General features: G+C 43.3%; 1 protein-coding gene across 1 annotated transcript in view; it reads left to right on the top strand.

Annotated features, from left to right (window-relative positions):
• Positions 1-21,819, top strand: part of AIG1 (androgen induced 1) — a 321,002-nt gene extending 299,183 nt beyond the window's left edge. Inside the window, exon 5 of the mRNA XM_040449003.1 lies at positions 21,693-21,819. Within this exon, the coding sequence (XP_040304937.1) occupies positions 21,693-21,744 (52 nt within the window). The 3' untranslated portion in view covers positions 21,745-21,819. The remainder of the gene's footprint in view (positions 1-21,692) is intronic.
• The last annotated feature ends 271 nt before the right edge of the window (positions 21,820-22,090 follow it).

The following is a 22,090-nucleotide window of genomic DNA, read 5'->3' as shown; positions in this document are numbered from 1 at the left end:
AGACAATAATGTGAGAATGATTTATCATATAATTTACATGACAGAAGTAAATATATACATATGATAGCTTTAATATATACATCTATGCTTAAATTTTGGCTTTGTCATTTACTAGCTGCGGTGGTTTGGGAAAAGATACTTAACCCCTCCTAGGCTGATGTAGGTGTGGAGGTCAGTGGGAATGTCCACGCTGACTGGAGGAAGAAAGGAAGGGAGAGGACATTCCAGGCAGCAGGGATGGCAGCAAAATAGCAAGAGCAGGAAAGCACATGATTGGTGGTGAGGGTCAGACGGGTTGCTGGAGCATAAAGTACTGAGTAGGGCAGAGTATTTGCCCTGGCTGCTGTAACACATTACCACAATCATAGTGGCTTAAAACAACGTAAATCTGCAAACTGAATATAGCAATTCATTAAAACTCCAAACCGAAATGCACTTGGAAAATTCTAGCACCCTAGATTTGCAAAGTTATGACCTAGTAGGAGAGAAAATCCAGTCTCTTGCTTCTCTTGCTGTTGGTTTGCAATTCTCTCGGGAGCTTCTCCAGTATAATCTGAAATTGAAGCCCACATTCAGAAGGCAGAGAGAGACCAAAATAAAGAGGCAGGCCACTCCAGGTTGGTAAGCGGTAGTTTTACTAAGCAAAGGGAACTTACAGATGGAGCTTGTCTTGGGTGATAGCAAGACGAATGGATCCCTGTACCCACCTTCCAAATGTTAATAGTTTGCAGAGACAGAGAAAGGCCTTTGCTGGGTTTAGGCAAGTATCCTGTGCAGGTGTGCTCAATACCACATCATTATCTCAAGGTCATGTCCTTGGAGCAGCCTCTGGGAGCAGAAAAAGCAGGCTGAACCCACATCCCAAGGACAGGGGAGGGAATGAGGAGCCATGGATCACCTGGGTCTAGCTTATGGGTCAACCAGCAGTCACATCTTTTTGATGACCTTCCCCAACACTTGCCCCTCTGTTTATTTATTAATCCATCTAACAAATATTGAGTGAGTGCCTACTACATATCAGGTAATGTTGCAAGCAATCAAGATACAGCCACGAACAAGACACAAACCCTTTATTCTAGTAAGACTTAAAAACTATGTGGGCAAGAGGCACCTGGATGGCTCAGTCACTTAGGCATCTGACTCTTGATTTCTGCTCAGGCCATGATCACGCTGTTTGTGAGTTCAAGCCCCGGCTTGGGCTCTGCCCTGACAGTGCAGAGCCTTCATAGGATTCTCTCTTTCTCAAAAATAAATAAACTTTTTTTTTAATGTGGGCAAGAAAGACAATTAAAGAAAAATAAGGAAAATAAATACATAAATTCCCAGTAACGGTAACTGCAATGAATAACAATAATAAGGGAGAACTGGGGATAGGGAGATAGGAGGAAGGAAGGGAAGGAAGGTAGGGAAGGAGTAAAGGAGGAAGGGCAGAAAAGTGGGAGAAGCTCTTTTACCCAGAGTGGCCTGAGAAGACCTCTTCAAAAAGATGCTTGAATGTAGTGAAGGAGCAAGCCAGGCAAAGATCCAGAGAAGAGCTTTGCAAGCAGAAGGAACAGGAATGCAAGGACCTGAAGACCAGTATAGCCAGAGAAGAGTGACGAGAGAATGGTGGGAAACATAGGCAGGCACTAGATCCTGTCTGAGCACGTAGACCATACTGAGGCATTGTCATGTCTTTCTCTTTGCCTATTTGTTTGTTGCTGTTTTCAAAATGATGACACATTGTTGGAGTATTCTGAGGGGCATGACACGACCTCCTTTCAGCAGCCAGCGCTTTTGTGTTTGTACATTTCTTATCACTTCCCCCAGACTGGGTTCTCTGTAAATTCTGTACATTGTTTGAAGTGATTCTAGACACTTCCATCCCAGCTTCCCACCTCATGCAGGTAAGGACTTCCTTCAGAAGTGGCCATTAGACTTTCCAATGAGAACACAGAAAGTTGTAGGGGGTGGGGAACGTTCACAATGACAGTGGGGCTAGAATGGCAATGAGGGAGCCCATCTTAGCCTGGTCACCCATGACCATGGGGTGACTGCTAGAGAGTAATGGCATTTCCTCCATGAGGAAGGAAGGCCAGGATTAAGGCCAGGATTGCCTAACCGCAAAGTCTGAACTCCTCGTCTTCTACCATGCTGCCCCCAAATAGGTCAAATGACTAGAAAATAAGATTTAATTGTCATTATAGATTGTTCCTACCAGTTTATTTTATGTAAAATTCCACATGGGTCAAATTTCATAATAGAAGTCAAGAGAACCTCTGTGTCCTAGGGCAGCAGCCTTGGAATTTTTACCATAACTTGTTTTATTAGATATTTTTTGAAATAAGTAGATCTTAATTGAAAATTAGAAGAATTTTGTCATACATAATTTTTAAATAAATAATTTCATTTAATGAATTTTTTAGGACCTGAAATTGCTCTTCTCCAAATAAATCTTATTTAAACAGAGACTATAGCTAAAATGCAGAGAACAGAGCATTACCTGAGTGTTATTTATTATTATTGGTAATTTTTTGTTGCTATTTTTCTGCTAACAGACTGACTCAAACTGCGTCATTTTCACCTCTCTGCCCTTGGTTTTGTGAATTGTATGTCTTTCAACTCTACTTCTAAGAGTACACTCACTCTTTTTCTGTCTCTCTGTCTCTCCTTCTGTCTCTCTGTCTCTCTATCTCTCTCTCTCTCTCTCTCACACACACACACACACACACACACACACACACACACTCACACTCACATATACATTCATGTCTTCTATAGAGAAATTAATTCGAAGATTTCAGGGGCAGAATAAAATGCATTTTGCCCAAACCAACATTAACAGAGATGGGGAAACTACCGGACTGGATTTGGTGTCTCACTAACTCCCTTATGTACATCAAATACTGGAATAATATTGCCCAGATAAAAATCTGGCCTGGGTGGCTATGGCTGTGACCCTGATTAAACTAGTCTTCATATACTATGAGCACTGGATGATAGGCCTAGAATATTAAACACAGAAGGGACTTTGAAGATATCCTCATTCAATTTACATAATAAATAGATGAAGAAACCAAGGTCTTGTTCAAGGGTTGTCAGACAATTAGGCAGCAAAATGAGACTAGAACTCACATCCTCTTGCCTTTAGAGAAAGTGCCCTTCTTCAACCTACCATGCTTTATTCTGAATTCATGATCAACAGAAACTATGCATTCTTCTAAAACCTAAGTAAGGAAGAACACATCTATATGAAAATCTTGTCCTCTGATACCAATACACTATGATTTCCCTGGATGGAGACCATCACTCTTTTCCCATCTTCCCAACCCAGTGACTGTAACTTCTTTCTTCCAAAATGCCATGATGCTTGTGAACACTCTCCAGAAGGGACTTCAGAATTCAGAACAAATCCTTGTTGAACACGAAAGGAGATTGAGGGAACATTGCCTCTTCCAGTGTAGAAATTTTATGGTATTTCTCCCAAGTGTATAATATGTGTGTGGTTGTATTTTATGAAACTTTTATGAGAGTACTTCATTTTGGTTCTTTTCCTTTTATGGTGGGCCTGCTCCTATTATTTTTCTGTAACTGAGCTTTTATTTTTAAATATTAAATTGCGATTATGAAAAGAGGTCCTTTATTCCCAGAGCTGCACTCATGTATATGTAACTTTTTCTGACTTATGTGGCAGCAACTCCCACATCAGAGCTTCAGCCCTGGGTCCATAATTTGCAAGCATCAAATAGAGCCTCATATTGCAATGCAAATTATAGTGCCCAGGGATTGGCAGTACAATCACCCAGTTACAAAGAAGGTAAAGAGGAAAAGAAATTACCATAATGGGCCACAAAATATACGCAAGAGAATGCTCAGAGGCCTATATGGCAGGTTTCACCACCCTTCTAAAGCTGGGCTTGCTTTCCTCTGAAAACGTGCTCTCCTTTGCAGAAAAAGATGTTGGCTCCATCTTGGAGGAACTTGATCTTCAGTTGCTTTTATGATAGTGATGGATTGGGCTGATTTACTCACATCCTCTCATCTGAACTGTGAAATGGCCAATGAGGATTTGGGATAGCTTTAGAAGCTGAACTTCAGTGGATGGGAATGTTGAAAACATGGAAATTGAGAGAGAACAGCATCCTAGGAGGAGGAAAAGAAGTGAGCAAAGGTGTCAAGACAGAAAGACCTGTCTGAGGAGAAGCACAGTCCAGTTAAGCTAAAGTGTTGGGTCAGACATTTCTGGGACATAGAGATTTGAACTTAAGCATGCATTACCCAATAGAGCTTAGAGTCTGGACCCCTAGACCCTGGTGAATGAGTTTGTCTGAGGGGAAAGCTTCCTCTGATACACTAAACATCTATCACTGAGCCAGGATTCCAGAAAACCATCTCAATGGGGGATGAAAGAAACCCGGAACTCTTCCATTTTGATTCTTAGGATCTCTCCAATTGGCAGCAAATCACAATTTCTTCTAGGATGATACATAATACAATACTGAACATAAGCAGTTCTTCCTCAAATCACTTGGAAATGGGCAAGGAATAGCCCAATGTTTCTTATTCAAGAAATATTTATTAATTAAGTTATTTAAAAAAAATTTTTTAATTCAATAGTTATCAAGCGCCTACTCAATATGGAGATAGAAAAAAAAAAAAAAGACACCGTCCCTCCACACAGTCCCTTCTTGTACTGTTGGAGATGACAATCAGACAATTTCGGTAAACTATTGTCAAGGAAATGCTAGAGAAATGTATATGGGATCATGGGAGCCAAAGGAAGGGTACTGATCCCTCCTAGGTGGATGTAGGTGTAGAGATCAGTGGGAATGTCCAAGCTGAGTTAGATGGACAAATAGGATTTGACCAAGCAAATGGGGGCTGGAGGGAGAAAGGAAGATGGTGAGAAGGGCATTCCAACCAGCAAGGATGGCAGAAAAATAGCAGAAGCACGAAAAAGCATGACTGGTGGTGAGAGTCAGACAGACAGGGATTGCTGGAGCACAAAGTACTGAGTAGGGCGTAGTAATTCCCATGGCTTCTGTAACATATTACCACAAACATGGTGGCTTAAAACAACTTAAATCTATTTTCTTTACAGTCCTGGAGGTCAGAAATCCACACTCGGTCTTACTGGGCTAAAGTCAAGGTGTCAGCCGTGTTGGCTCCTTCCAGAGGCTCGAAGGGAAGAATCTGTTTCCTTGCCTTCGTCTTCTACTGTGGGTCTGCATCTCTTGCCTTGTGGCTCCTTCCTTCATCTTCAAAGCAAATGACTCCAATTTCTCCTTTTGTCATCATATCACCTTTTCCTGTGACTCTGACTTCCCTCCCATTTCCTTTTTCCTCACTAACCTGCTTGCCTCCCTCTCGAAAGGACCACTATAATTACCTGAGACTCACACAGGTAATTTTAGGATAATTTCCCCATCTCGAGATCCTTAATTTAATCACATCTGCCAAGTCCCTTTGTATAAGGAATATTCAAAGGTACTAAGGATTGGGACGTGGACATATTTGGCGGGGGGGGGGGGGGGGAGCAGGGACTACGATTCACTCTATCACATAAGGAATGGCAGGAAATGAGTTTAGGAAGCAAAAGGGGATCCAGTAAAAGAGGGCACTATAAGCCACATAAGGGGCTTGGATAGAATCCTGCCGTCATTGGGGAACAATTATAGGGTCATAAGCAGGAGAGAAGACAGCACAGTAGAAGCTGGACTGAGGGAGACATGTGGGAAGCAGAAAGACCACTTGGGAGGGTACTGTGAAAACTCATGAGAAATGCTGTTTATGCCCAAAGGTGAAATAGTGCCCCCCACCCACAGAGGTCCCTCAGAAAAAGCAGAGGGACATCATATCTGAATCTTTATAAATTCTTATTAAGGGAGTCCTCTCACTTACTTTAGTTGGTACAACACACTGGTACTTGATGATATGATTAATTACCTGAACTGGTTTTATTGACAATTACATAGGGATAACATGTTAAACTAGGACTGTCCCAGGCCAACTGGGCATATAGCTGCCCTCTGTTTGGAGAAGGCATATTGGCCGGAAATTACTTGAATCAATGCTAGTCTGGGTTCTTAGAGAAGTCTTCTAACTCAGTTGAAAAAATTTTTAAAGGCAAAGTCAATTAATAGAGAGGCAGTAATTTTTCCTGGGATTATGACTCACAATTCCAAGTGTTAGATGGTGTTACAAAAAAGCAGCTGAAAGGTTACTTTAAAACAAACATATTAAGTGATTACATAGAGAGGATTACAATACACAGTTGAAAAAACCAGCTGTTTCATGAGTTCTTGTGATATTTAGGAAATGTTTTCAGGGACAGAATCACATCTGGATTCTAAAAATGCCATGTCTCCAACACCACAGAACTGACCATGATTTGCTCTAGAAAACCATATTAATTACACAAGTGGCTCCAGCACCACAAAAACCCTGATGTTAAAATTATACATGAAGAGTTTAAATAAAACTTTCATGAAAAATGTGTGAGGATATTAATTTCTAAAGTAATATCTGGTATTTTATGTTATTTATTTTTTTTAATGTTTATTTATTTTTGACAGAGAGAGAGACAGAGCATGAGCAGGGTAGGGGCAGAGAGAGAGGGAGACACAGAATCCGAAGCAGGCTCCAGGCTCTGAGCTGTCAGCACAGAGCTCGACGCGGGGCTCGAACTCACAGACCGCGGGATTATGACCTGAGCCGAAGTCGGACGCTCAACCGACTGAGCCACCCAGGTGCCCCTTATGTGTTATTTTAAATATGCATGTGTAACTAATAATTAAAATATAGATAGACATTTGGCTATGTATCAAGTAAATTAGCCACCCTCAAGAAAAATGGTTGAGTTTTGGCAGGGGATGATCTTCTAATTGAAAAAACCAGGGGGCTCTATTCTAAATGCTTATTCCTTCTATTCTAATACACGCAGTATTTTGAGAGTAAATCCTAGATGACTTGATAGATAGGATGTTGAATGAAACAAAAGGATAATTCAGTTGGATTGGTGGTGGTGTTACCAACTGAACTAGTCAATGGCAGAGACATAGGTTTGTAGGGGGTAGATTGGGCAAGGGGATATTAAAGGTCCATCGTTAACCATGTTGAATTTGCGATCTCCCTGGAGGCCTGCAGAAGATTTTGGGATATGGGACTGGTTAAGGAAATAGGGAAGTTTATTTGCATTGGAACTGCAGAAGAAAGACAGCAGCGGAAAACTAGAATAAAAGGGAAGAAGCATACAGACAGAGCATGATGATATAGGAGAGGTCATATGACTATAGGGTTTTATGTTTGGGGAAGGGGAGGTCAACAAAGATACCTAAAATGTATGGCACAGTACCATCAAGTAGCTTCGGGATTTCTAACAGCACCAATCTAGAGGAATTCATGGAAGACATGAGCTAAGATTCCATTAATGTCAAAACCTGATACAGCCAGCACAGGGTACCTGGTAGGCTGGGGCAGAATGAGGCCAAAAGACAGCAGGGGCCCTATCTGTAGGTGTAGGGGATAGGGTGTGCTCAGGCATCTGTGACTTCTCAGTTCTCAAAACAGGTGTGACAAAAGAAATGGGTAGCACACTCACATGCACACATACACACACACACACACACACACACACATTTGACAACAAGTTTGATTATTGTTATAGACCAAATGTTTGCCCCACCACCACCACCAAATTCATATGTTGAAACCCAGGCCCCCAATATGACTGTATCAGGAGGCGGAACCATTCAGAAGTGATTAGGTTTAGATGAGATCATGAGCCCCCATGATGGGATTAGTGCCCTTAGAAGAAGAGACACCAGAGGCTCCTCTCATTACCATGTAAGGATACACTGAACAGGCAAAAGTGGACATTTACAAGCCAGGAAGAGGGCCCTCCCCAAGAAACAAATCTGTCAGCACTTTGATCTTGGACTTTCCAACTTCCAGAACTGTGAGAAATAAATGTTGTTATTTACACCACCCAAACTTTAGTGTTTTGTCGTGGCAGCACAAGATAAGACAACTGTCCTTCAGAGGAATTGTTTGATGAGAGGGATTTCCACTGGCATTCTCAGTGTGTTGAAGCATCCCAGTTGCTAAAGAATGGGGCCAGAAGCTTGTGGTTGTCAGGAGCAAATACAGGTCCACGCCCATCCTCACACCTCTCCACTTCACCATCTGTGAGGCTCAGTGTGATTGATCATTGGGGTGCCCCCCTCCCAGCTTCTCCCCTCCTACCCAGAGTTGGGGGAGATCTTGCCCTTGCTGGCTGGTCAGAATCATACAAGCACCAAGACCTGGTTATGGAACTGATTCTCCCTGAGCACTGTCCTGAGGTCACTGGCCCTCCAGACAGGCACAAGCATCTTCTCTTTCCACAAACATCTGTCCTGTTGGGCCTCCAAGTGGGAGGGTGGGCACTTGGTGGCTGCCTGGCTTGGAAAGTACCCATTATGAGCAGTGGGTCATCTTGCATTCCATTAAGCATGTGATTACAGCCAGATGCTGTGGTGATGGGCAGACAACAACTCCCTATAATAACCGTAATTATGATCCTAGTGTTTCTTTAGCTCAACATACTCGGAACTTCTTAAGTCAGAAGAAATTTGGAAGAATTGCTTATTAGAGACTGCAATCAAATGAATACTTTTTTTTTTTTTTTGAGAAGGGGGGGAAATTCCTCCCTGACACCTTGGCTTCTGACCAGGCTGCACTGACATCCTGTGGTGTGGTTCTGGAGTCCAAAATGGACTCGGCTCTGGCTCCACACTCCTGCTCTTGTTTCTCGTCCCTGCACTTTGCTCTGCCCCACTCCCCACTCCCACCCCCGGGTTCCTTCTCAGCTGCTTCTCCTGGCAGGGAGAGAAAAAACAAACACCTGCTTGCCCATCATCTCACATTCCCCCTGCTGTGGGGGCTTGCTGAGAGGGGCACCTCCCCTGCCCACTTGGGTGAAGTTCTTGGAATACCCAGGGAGAGGGGGTCATTCGAAGCTAAAATTGGCTGCTTGCTGTGATGACTAACAGCCACCTGGGCCTGCCATTCTCATGGATCCATCTATTTGTGGAATATGGAGCTGTTTAGGGTGTATTTGTGTACATGCGAAGTCTTTACTTATAGGAGCACATTTAAAAGAGCTGGAAACCCAGTCTGTGAAATGAAAAAATATGTTATATTCATTTTCTAGAGCTGCCATAACAAAAAAAACCACACACCGGATGGCTTAACCAAAAGAAATGCTCACCTCACAGTTATGGAGGTTAGAAGTCTGAGATCAAGGTGGGGGGTTGTGGGGCTGGTTCCTGCCCAGGGCTAAGAGGGAAGAATCTGTTCTAGGCCTCTGTCCTTGGATCGTAGACAACTGCCTTCTCCTGTGTATCCTCACATTATCTTCCCTCTGCGCATGTCTTTCTCTTCACATGGCCTTCTTTTTATAATGATATCTGCCATATTGGAGTAGGGACCCACTCTGCTCCACTATGACCTCACCTTAAACTTAACTAATTACATCTACAACAACCCTATGTCCAAATAAGGTCAGATTCTGAGGTACTGCAGATTAAGTCTTCAACAAATGAATTTAAGGGGAGACATAATTCAACCCATAGTAGGTGTTGTGAGCTTACCACATGCCAAGCCTTGTGACGAATTCTGGGGACACACTCTTGAACACGAAAGGCAGCTTCTACCCTCCCAGAGCTTGGTCGAGATTACAAAGAGTAAGAAGGAAAACTACGCAATCAGTAAACGATGCTGCAATAGGGCCCCAGGAGGGACTGTGGGAGAATATGGAGGAGCACTAAACCCAGCCATGGGACCAAGGGACGCTGCGCCACGGAAGCAAGGTAGAGGCGGAAGCCTGAAGGACAACAAGAGCCAGCCAGGGAAAAGGTGGAGTGGAGCCTGTGGATATTCCAGGTGGAGAGGACAAAAAGAGGAAAGTCCCAGAGGGGAGAAAGACTGTGGCCAGCAGGGAGAACTAAGAGAATTTCCTCGGGGTTCGAGGATGGCATGTGAGGGTACATCTTGAGTGTTATGCGGAGGAGGAAAGTGAGTGGAGGCAGAAATGACGCTGGAAGGGGAATGATGCAGGGCCTTGCAAGGCTGCTGAGGAGTTTGGACAGAAACCTGAGGGTCCTTGGGAGCCACTGAAGAATGCCATATAGCAAAGGACACAATCACACTCTACGATTTAGAAAAACCCTGTTGGCTGCAGTCTGAAAAGGAGGGGTACAGGGAGGAAGACCACTTACAGGGACATCTCTGTGGTCCAGATGAGAGGTGACCATGAGAGTGGCAAGAGATGGAGCCCCTGGGACATGATGCTTGCTCATCCTTCACATCCCAGCCAGGCTTTACAGACCTCACAGGCCCCTGCCTTCTCCCAGGGGTCACTTCCCATGTTCGTGTGAATGCTAAATGCCCATCTCCTCAAACAACTTACACGCTTACATGGTATTTACCACGTGCCAGGAACTGAATTAGACATATCAACCCATTTATGTATCAACAGATAACTGTGGGGGCGCCTGGGTGGCTCAGTCTGTTGAGTGTCTGACTTCAGCTCAGGTCATGATCTCATGGTCCGTGGGTTCGAGCCCCACGTCAGGCTCTGTGCTGACAGCACGGAGCCTGAAGCCTGTTTCAGATTCTGTCTCTTTCTCTCTGCCCCGACCCTGCTTGTGCTCTATCTCTCTGTCTCTAAAATAAATAAACGTTAAAAAGATTTTTTTAATAAAAAAATAATAATAACTGTGAAGCAAGTGTCATTATTATCCCTGTTTTACATAGGGAGACAGGAAGGTCTTGCCCAAGGTCCCCAAGCTAATAGCTAATGGGTGGGAGAGCCATCGTGTAACCCCTGGCTTCAGAGTCCATGCTCTTACTCATGACTTTCTAATCTCTCTTACAAGCAGGCTTCCATGTTATCATCACACTCAGTAAAGTGCCTGGCATATAATAGTCCCTCAGTAAATTTGTGTTAAATGAGATATATGCACCCCTATGAGACATATACACCCCTACATTTATTGCAGCATTATTTACAATAGCCAGGATATGGAAGCAACATAAGTGTCCATCAATAAATGAATGGATAAAGAAGATGTGGTAGATGAATATCATGGAATATTACTCAGCCAAAAAAAAAAAGAATAAAATCTTCCCTTTAACAACAACATGGATGGACCTAGAGGGTATTATGATAAGTGAAATAAATCAGACATTAAAAAAAAAAAAACCGCTGTATGATTTCACTTATATGAGGAATCTGAAAACAGAATAACAGAACAAACAAAACAGACTCACTAATACAGAGAATAAAGTAGTGGTTGCCAGAGGGCAGCTGGGCAAAATAAGTCAAGCGGATAAGGAGGTACAAACTCCCAATTATAAAAATAACTCAGTCACGGGGATGAAAAGTACAGTATAGAAGATAGTCAATATTGCAATAATTTTGTGTGGTGACAGATGCTGACGATACTTGTGGTGGTGAGTACTGTATAATGAGTAATACTGTCTAATCGCTATATTGTGCACCTAAATGTACCATTGCAACTATACTTCGATTTAGTAGAAAGTTCTTGTTGAACGAATGTTGGCGATGATCAGGTGTATATGGTGAAAATGGCAGGTGGTGGAGGTGAGGGGTGGGAAGTGAAGCCTTTCATTGAGTTAAGGATCCCAAAGGGGAAGCTGTGACCAGGCACTGCAGAGAGAATGAACTAAGAAAATCTCCACCAGAGACCTCCACATGGTGGGGCAATTGGAGCGGCCCGATGGGACACATCTGTTCCCAATCCTCCAGCATCTGGAGCCTCAGCTACCCCTCGGTAGCTCCATGCCACCCGCTGCCCAGGTAAGAATAATAGCAATCTGAAGCTTTTCAGGCCTTACCCCATAACAGCTATTAGCTTTGGACTCTAGGCATTTTTATGAGATCTTAGTTCCAGGCCTTGAGGTTTGGCAAAAAGAGCATATTATTCACACACAAAACAACTGCATTAAAATAGCATTAAGAGTCTGGCTTCCATTGACAAAACCTAGGAAATTCAGAAATGGTGCAAAGCCTGTCCTGAATTCACCCCCACCATCAGGCCTGGGTTTGCTCTTGTTGCCAAACCATTAAGGGCAGAGAGAATGGTCCCCAGTGGGCAGAAGGAGACATGCTGGGGAAATGCAAGGCAGCCCAGGTGAGCAGGGGAAGAGGGAGGAGGAGGACTTGGAGGAAGGGCCATTACAGCAGAGGCCAAGGTCCCTGGGCCAGGCCCATGTCAGGGAGCCTGTATGGTGATGTGGCCACGGACCCTGGCCCCAGAGGCTACTCCTCTGATCCCAGGGTCAGACAAAACTTGTAAGGAGCAGCCTCTGGCTTTTCTAGTCTTGAGACCTCCTTTCTACACACTGCTGTTGCTGAGACATACCCTCTTTGCCCCATGGGGCAGAAAGCCTCATTGAAATTTCTATCCCTCTATTCATCTTGGACTCAGAGAGAGCTAACAGGCAAGTACTTTGCTCCTCACTTAATTTCTGTTTTTTTAAGGAATTGAGGAGAAAGAAGCTCGGTCATGAGTGAATAAGCATTAGGAGACCACTGTTAAGAAAATTTGGGAATTTAAATAATTTTGATTTGGGGTTGCATTGACAGGGAGAGAGGTGAGGAAAAGAAATTTTCTCCTCTTGGCCAAAAAAGATCTTTCCTCATTTCAGATGAGGTAGAACCATTTATTCTACCCCCCACCCCAGCCTTACGGAGATATAATTGACAAATGAAATTGTAAGATTATTAGAGTGCAGGGCGTGATGATTTGACGTACATATATATTGTGAAACGGTCTCCTCCAATGAATTGATTAACACAGCCATCACCTCACATATTTACCTTTTTTTTTCCTTTTTTTTTTTTTTTTTGGTGAGAATGTTTTAGTTCTACTCTCAGCACATTTCAATTACATAATACAGTGTTATCAATTATAGTCATGGTGTTATATTTTAGATCCACACCCCTTATTTATCTTCTATCTAACAGTTTATAGAATTGGTTCTTCAGGTGTGCTTGGGAAGAAATTTCTGTAATGTAATCCTACAATTTCTAGGGTATTTTCAGTAAGAACTTCCCCCAAGCTTTGAAAAATAATTAAGTGCAATCCAAGAACTCAAAAATGGACCCAGTTTGTTGTAAATATGGTGAACATAATATAACATCATGGCTTTACTTATCATTCTGATCCAGAATGATGTTAAATTAGTTGACCGAGTTCACACATACAAGTGGTGCAGCTGGAATTGGAACTTTACCTGTCCTGTTTCAGAGGCTGCCCTCCTAACCACCTCTTGAATTCTGCACCCTCCACCACCATATTTGTTTAAGCCAGGCTGAGCCATGATCCCACCCCAGACCTGAACCGTCTGTTAAAGTCAACTGGGAGGTATCCAGAGCCACAGAGCTCATGATTTTTCTAGAAGTCCTTATCTTAGTTCCAAAAACCCAATTCCCTTATTATGAGGGACAGAAAAAGTCATTGTGTTCATTTCTAAATTGTTCACAATGACTCTAAAAACCATGTCTTTTTGAAAGTACATTGAAGGTTGATTCCATTTACCTCTCTTCTTAAATGTGAAAATTGAGAGGGTTCTATTCTCCCAGGTCAACAGGTGAGCTGGTGACAAAATTCAGGCTTTAGAAAGTGACCTGGAAATCACTTTTCTAATGTGCCATAAAATCTAACAATTCTGGGTAACCTGACTGAAAATGCTTTGCAACAGCTGGCGGTTGAGAGAAAGTCCTCTCTGTGCCCCTCCTAAACTGTCATTTACCAAAGCAAGAACAACTCTGGCTCTGTCACAGAGTGCTACTATTTAGATGTCACAGCCATGGTTCTGTGACACTCCATCAGAGGGCACTAGTGATACCTCCCTCTTTTTTGTTTGAAAGAGACACACGAGAAATCAGTCAAATAAAACGACTGATTGAGGGTGGAGGGGTGGAGAGGCGGTGTAAACAGGAGCTATAACAAGTTCAGAAGAACACTCAGGACACGGTGACATCAGCAGAACCAGTGACAGACAGCACATGGCAGATTTCTTGCAGAGCTCTAGATAATTCTAGTCTGGCTGCAATCTTTATTTAGCCGTCTTGATGAGCACGTTAAATGTGACTTAACTCTAAGTTTGAATGAAAAGCACAAGTATTCAACATGTTTCTTGGCAACACCGTTTGAAAAAAGCATGCATTTGTCCCTAGTTTTGTACTAGAGTTTCTTGGTGGGGACTCTCTTAAATTAAAGCATCCTCTTTACAGGTAGAATTTTAAGTCTTTTTCTTATTCTCCCCATCCCATGAGCCTCCACTCTGAGCACACGTGCGTGCGCGCGCACACACACACACACACACACACACACACACACACACACGTGAGTGCATAGACCCTTCGATCCCAGGTGAGGGGCTTGCTCAACCTGGGTGTGTGCTTCAGTCCCAGCAGACTGAAGCAGTGAAGCCCCATGGGGACAAAGACAGGAGGTGTGAACCCATTTATCTCCCTCTCCCAGTAAATGTTTTCCTTTGATCATGCCCATCGATTCTTTTCCTTGTCTGTTCTCTCCTTGAGCTGTGAGGTCTCAGTGAGGAGAAAATGGTAGAATGAGAGACACTTGGGTTGCAGAAATAGGGGTGCTGAGAAATAAAAATGATTTATAGGGGTTCACTAGCCTCTATTCTTTCTCTTTCTCTCCCTCTTGTAGTTCAAAATCCCACAAGTGTGAACACAGTGAAATATGTACCCTGGTTTTATCATTTAATTAGATACAACACCTCAGTTTGAGTCTGGTTGAGTTAGAAAACCTAAGGTTCAGAAATTCGGTTGAGGATGTGGGGGAAAAGCCTGCTGTATAAAGTCACCAGATTCATCCTCCTGGCACTAGAGAAGGAGGACGTCACCTCATGACCAGCTTCTTCTGAAGATTACTAAACCCACACAAACATTTCAGTTCCATGGAAACAGCAGGAATGTGGGTTGGTCTCTGAGCCTGGGAGAGAGAACTGAGCATCCCCCGTTGGTCTGGCCCCACAACCGACTTCCTGTGTTGTCACTTCATACCACAGTCACCACACCACGGGTTCTGCCTTGGGAAACACCGGAGAGAGTGTGTGTATCTTGTAAAAGTTCTCTACTTGACTACAGTGGGTTAGCTGTGTTGCTGCCCAGAGACAGGGGACAGGACGAGATGACTAACCCTGAGATCCTCTGATTGTGTCACACCAGCTGAGTGGCTTCACTCAGGGTCTCTCCTGGGTGGGAGGCTGGCAGAGAAGACCTCCAAAGTCCTTCAACCCTGTGATTCACAGGACTCAGAGCCCTGCATGATATTCCACTGTCAAGGACCATGGAGTTGCATGTTTTTATTACTGGAAAGGATGAGACCACTAACGAATGCACTCATGGGGTGTTTTAAATTTTAGGCAGTAGACAAACATGACTTTGTTGTTTCTCTCAGGCAACAAGCTACCTTTCTCAAGATGATAGCAGACCCAGTTAATAGAAGACCCAGATGGCCTCTTCCATCAGAGTAAGAAAACTTCTGGAAAAAAAAAAAAAAAAAAAGAGCACAAAGCTTTCCTTTCAAATACCTGAAAATCCGATTGCAAAGTTCTCTTGCCTGTCCCCTCCCCACCGCTGCACACCTGGCTGAATAAAGTAACTCTTCTAGGGAAGGGTATAAGCCAATGCCATATGACACAACAGATGCCATCCGGAAGTGGGACGGGAGGCAGAGGGCCAGGCTGCTGAGAAGGGGGGTGGGGGGCGCGCTCTGGATCCAGCACCTTCTGGGGGGCACTCTGGATCCAGCATGAGAGGAGCCGGGGAGCCTGGCAAGCAGAAAGGGAGCTCCAAAGGGACAGGATGGAAGCCATGGATGCGGGAATGTCTACAGGATAATAGAATTACTTTTTTCTCTCTCCAAAAGCAAAGTGATATGAATCTACCAGGAAATGCAGATTTACGACATCAATCATGCTCTATTGATTAACAGATGCTGGTTAAAAGGTTACTATGCAGAAAAGTTGGTCCCATCTCTAATCTTGTCTGCCTTGTTCCATCAAGTCAGGGTTGAGGAGAGAGGACCAGGTAGTTTGCTCTGTCACCTTATCCTGATACCTGATCTCAGGATGGCATTCGATCTGGTATTTGCTATTTGGCTATCTGCCATGAGTCCTGCATCTTAAAGGACTTTAAAGAGAAATACACACACACACACACACACACACACACACACACACACACACAAAACTAAAAATGTTAAGCTAGAAGAATCTTACTTTCTGTTTTAAATCTTTCAATTTACAGTTAAGGAAATACATCCAGGGTGAATAGTTAATTTTCCGAGGTAGCAACAGAACCAGAATGGGAAGTCACGTTTTCTTCTGCCAAATTCCCCCAAAGCTACCAAAACTGGCTGTGTTATACAGTCCCCCAAGTGTCCAGACTTGGCGATAGCTGTCCTAATGCTCAGCCACTTGGCATTAAAGCAGGATAGGGATGCCCCCTTAGTGGTCAGAGTAGAACACAAACTCCAAATACAATATTGCCTTTGCCATGTTCATCTCATTCCTTCAAATTATGATGATTCCTAATCTATCTTAAGTTAAATTACACAAAACCCTCATCTACACAAAACAGCTCAAGATCAGGAAGTCAGCAAAAGGGCATCTCTAAGGCAAAAATAGCGCCCCTTGTGGCCTACAGTAAAGATGTGGGTGAGTCCCCACAGGCCATTGTTGGTGAATTGGACTCCAGTTTAATAACTTTAACAAGCTTGTTTGAAGGTTTTTCAAGCTCCCAGAAGACTGGGAACAGCAAGCAGATAAAGAGAAAAGAAGCTTCGATGGACTAGGAGCCACAGGCCAGACCCTGGTAGTTCTAAGGTGCCCCGGAGAGCAAAGCCTGAAACACCACCAAGAAAGCAGACACACTATTCAGAAGGATTATCTCTGGGCTCTCTCCCAAACCTCCTGGGGCCCTGGTACAAATTGTGCCAACGGCTCAGTGCAGCCATTAATGCTTTTAAAGTTATCCCTGATTGAAACATCAAGAAAGGTTTTATTTTGTTCATCATGCTTTGAGGAAACAGCAAAGTGTGACCCATCTTAGCAAGACTGGCAAGGCTCTTATTTAACGTGGCAAGAACTGTTAAGACCATATTGTTTAAAGGGTGTGAACACACAAAGCTCCTCAGCTGTGTAAAATCCCCGGAGGTTTCGTGTGGCTGGGGTGCTCCTGACGCTTGATTCTCTTCTCCTTACCCTCCCCTGAATATCCAGCCCCAGCCGGCCAAGAAGATTGTGTACTGACTCCTCTATTTTTACAGTAAGGAATGTCGATAACTTGAGAAAACAGCTTCAATTACACTTCAGTGCAATTTACAAACGACCTGGACCGTGAGCATGTTCAAGGCAATGCTCATCACAGCTCTGGCTCTATCTGTGGCATTCAGCAAAACCCTGATGGGCAGGCTGATCCTTGCACGGTTTCCATTTAAACCACATACCTTCCGTACACACCATTCTCAACCCCTTCACCCTGAAGAGTGCTTTGTTTGGCACTGAGATTTTTTTTTTTCTTTTCCCAATGTCCAGGACCATACTGGTTGGGCTAAAGCATTGTCACAGCTGTTTTGTTAAAGCATGCATCGCTCTCAGGCTCCCTTTACCCACTCCTCCTCACAAATGAATATGTTTTTTATGGTTTCTCCTCATAAAATGTAACTTGGACACCAAAAGAATATTATTTTTAAAATAAAGACTCTTTAAAAGAAAACACTTTCTCCTGAGGAAACCGTTGCTCTCCACCAAAGTTACAAAACAGCAAAAAGTGGCTCAATGTAACCCTGGGGAGACTGAGGTCCTTTGTTTGTTTGTTTGTTTGTTTGTTTGAAGCTATTTACAAGCAGGGCTGTTGTTCAAACCCTGGTGTCTGGGTCACAAAATCTAAGTGTGTAGGAAAAGCTTCTGTGCCCAAGAGGAGTCTGGCCTGCAACAAGAACGCATCAGCAATTGTTCTAAGGTGGAAGACAGCCTCCAGGGAAGAAAGGTGTTGAAGAGCTCTCTTCACTATGGCTATCTCCAAACAAAACCAGTTGCCCAAGATGGCAATCTGTAAGATATCAGAATAAGATAGAAAAAATATGGCACCAACTAATTTGGATTTCCGCATTCAACTCTTTACTTATCTAGCCAAATGTAAACTGGTCTTTTTCCCATCAGAGTGAACAATCTAGTAAAAGAAAAATGTAAACCAAGCAGGAAAAAAAAAAAAAGCCTTCAACAGAATTGGCCTTTCATTAGGGACTAGTGTCTTCTTTCCCCCTGCCTCTCGCCGAGATGGACACACAAGCAGCCACAGCCTAACTGAAACCCTTCCACCCATCCTGCCACCAGCTAGAGTTTAGCTAAAATGCTCATCCCAGTCCACTGGAATTCTGCACAAGTAATGCATGGTTTGGTGCTGTTTACTGGAAATGGGTGAATTATTCCATGATCTAAGTGTTGACCCCTTTAGTATGCTTTTCCAGCAGCTGTGTTCTTGAGAAAATTGGGAAAAAAAAAAAAAAAAAAAACAAAAACCAGTACAGGAACTGAAGGCGACTGGGAAACACTGTGAGGCACAAAACTCAAGGGAAAAGTGTTTTTGAACAGTATTGTGTCCCTGCAGCAATCTCAGAACCTGCTTTCTCGATGGAGATTATTATGACTAACGGAAGCCAATCATGCGTGAGTGAGTGAGTGAGCGAGTGATCACCGCAAGGAAGTGTACAATGAAAGACAATTTCAAGTAAGTCATGATGTTATGCTTCTGAAATTAAACTTCCAGTTAAACATGGTAGAGGAAGTAGGGATTTCATTTTACCTCCTCTCTTAAAACTCATTGAAACAGAGAAATGACCAGGCTTCAAACAAAACTATAGAACCCCCTGCCAAACAGCTCTAAAGCCCAGACTGAGGTGGCGAAGGAGGCTGAGGGCCATACCCTAGGGCTCAGGCAAAACGCCAATTTGCCAAGTGACAGACCCGAAAGACAAATCGGGCATCCTCGGCAGGGCTTCGGGTAAGCTTGTGTGGGCAGTGCCCTGCGAAAGGATGCCTGGCCCAGGGGGTGACTGGAAGGAGCTGGAATCAAGTTTTCACTCTATTCCACAAACAGAGATCAATTCTTTTCCAAAATCACACAAAGACAACATCTGCTCACCAAGTACTGGCCAATGGGGTTACTCTCATCCAAAGTGATGCCTTCTTGGAATTCACACAGGGCCCCGGGTGAGCTAGTGACAGCCCTGTGTCCAGTTAGAGACTGAAGATCCAGGAGTCTGACAGACCATGGATAAAGGGGAGAATGTCTGAGAAGAACCTGATTCCATCTCCTACAATGACATTCCAGCCCTGGGAGGGGTGGGGGGGGGGGGGGGGAGGGGTGGAGGGAGTCTCCCTCTAACTGCTAATTCCTTTCCTTGGAAATATATCTTATTTATTTTCAGGCTCCAAGAAGGAGGGTGGCTCTCAGCCAAGTCCCTGAAATAAAAAATAACCAGTTTGTAGATGCTTCTCTCTCTCTAGGCCAGTAAGCATAAAAAGAACACAAGGAAAGCAGGTGAAGAGCATACATCACAAGAATGCTCTCCTAAGGAAACAAATTCCAACTAGCAAGATTTCTAAAGATAAAAACAAAAAAGGAAGCTCTCTCTTTGCCCCTCCCATGCTCATGTTCTGTCTCTCTCTGTCTCTCAATAATAAATAGACGTTAAAAAAAACTTTTTTTTAAAGGGGTGCCTGGGTGGCTCAGTCAGTTAAGCATCCGACTTCAGCTCAGGTCATGATCTCGTGGTTTGTGGGTTCGAGCCCCGCGTCAAGTTCTGTGCTGACAGCTCAGAGCCTGGAGCCTACTTCAGATTCCGTCTCTCCCACTCTCTCTACCCCTCCCCTGCTCATGCTCTGTCTCTCTCTGTCTCTCAATAATAGACATTTTTAAAAAATTAAAAAAAACAAAAACAAAAAAGGAAGCAAGTGTGATGGTTAATTTTATGTGCCAATGTGACTGGGCTAAGAGATGCCCAGATGACTGGTAAAACATTATTTCTGGGTGTGTCCGTGAGAGTGTTTCCGGGAAAGATTAGCATTTGAATAGGTAGACAGGAAGATCCACCCTTACCAGTGTGGGTGGGCATCACCCAGTCTGCTGGGGCCTGTATAGAACAAAAAGGAGGAGGAAGGAAAAATTTGCTGGTTTTGCTTGAGCTGGGTCATCTATCTTCTCCTGCCCTTGGATATCAGGTCTCCTGGTTCTCGGGCCTTCAGACTGACCAGGACTTACATCTCTGGCCCCGATTCTTGGGGCTTTCGCTCTCAGACTGAATCACCCACTGGCTTTGCTGGCTCTCAACCCTACAGATGGCAGAGAGTGGGACTTCTTGGCCACCATGGGTCCGTTGGTTCCTGTAATAAATCTCATATAGATCTAGATATCTAGATATAGGTACAATCTCTTATTGATCTGTTTCTCTGGAGAACCCCAACCAATACAGAAAGAAAGAAAAGATTTCAAAAAATTGTTAGAAAATCATTACCAAAAGTGAACTAAGTAAATAAGCGCATGTCAAATTTTGACCAACGTTCTTACTTGGACATCCAAAGATGTTCATCAATATTCACTCTCATCAAAATGTAGATCCTCCCACATCCATGCTGCCTTTGGATGTTTTCAATCTTCTGAATTGTGGTCATCTGTTGGATGGGGGAAAAAATGGCTTCTCAATTTTAATTAGCACTTCTCTGATGATTTGTGAAGTCAGGCATGTTTACATATACTCACTGGTCATTTATATTTGGCTGCCCCTCGAAGTATACTCCTGTGCTGGGAAGAATCCTCTGAAGAAATGTGAATGACATTCTCAATTAGGAAAAAACAGACTCAGTGTTTTTGAGGTCAGACACTGCTGGAATTTTAGCTGTAGAGTCAGCTTGGTCCTTAGGGACAGACTTACTTTTGAGAAAATCTAGAGGGCCAAATTATGTTATGAGGTTTTCTAAATTTGGGGTCAGCCAAAGGCACAGAAAAGAGAAGAAACAGAATCAAAGAAGTCAGAGAAATCTTACTCAGGGTCAGACAAGACAGTCTGCTAAGCTCAGTGATTGGGATAAAGGGATAAAACCAAAAAAAAAACCCCTTCATCTACCAAAGTATCCTTGCTAGTGCCTGAAACTTTGAAAGTTATGATTTGGGGATTATGCTTTGAATCTCTGAAAGTCCACGATCAGCCACAAGGTTTTTAAGTACCTACTATGCACTGAACACTGTCCTAGGCTTTGAGAAAATCAAAAGGCACCATAATTCAGCATGGGTTCTGGATCAAACAAAGGTGAGAACATAGCAGGATTTTTGCTCAGAGTCATGACACCAAGGCTTTTCTTTTCAGAAGCAACTTTATTCATGCCAGCACCACTCAGTTGAGTTCATACCTGAAGAACTGAGCCCCGAATGCCACGTGGCTTAGTTTCTTATGTATTTTTTACTTCTTTGTCTCCCATATGGTAACACACCAACATGCAGTTTGATTAAGTGGTTTCATGTTACAAGGTTGTGAGGGATGTTGTCAGGTATGCGTATGGCCAGGTTGCCTTCACGTGTTTTTGTTTTTGTTTTTCTTTTCTTTTCTTAGGGAGAGGACACAACCACAAGAGAAAATCCTGGCTCAACTAATGACACAGTGAAAAATGATGGTAAAAATGTCCCATTCAAAAAAAACTGTTTTGAAGAAAGAAAAAGAAACCTTTCCTTACCAACTACTTAGTTGCTTGGAATAGTTTGTACAAAGGCAGAATAAATGATCTCTTCTTTTTATTTGCTAGCTTGTAAAAAATAAAAATAACTACTCAGCCCACAGGAAGCTAGGATAAGTAGAAGAAACACGGTATTTAAACAGTTTTTGCTTTGGACAAAGTCGATGCTCTGCAGATATTAATCCAAGGTACCACACTCAAGACTATTTAAGGAAAGGAACCCTTTGCCATCTCCACAAACTCTGAAATAGCCCCAAGTGTGAGGATTTGCATCAGC

The sequence above is a fragment of the Herpailurus yagouaroundi genome, unplaced genomic scaffold (genome assembly GCF_014898765.1).
Source record: "Herpailurus yagouaroundi ecotype Mexico unplaced genomic scaffold, PumYag 198, whole genome shotgun sequence".
Classification (NCBI taxonomy): Eukaryota; Metazoa; Chordata; class Mammalia; order Carnivora; family Felidae; genus Herpailurus; species Herpailurus yagouaroundi.
This window is presented reverse-complemented; position numbering and strand designations above follow the sequence as displayed.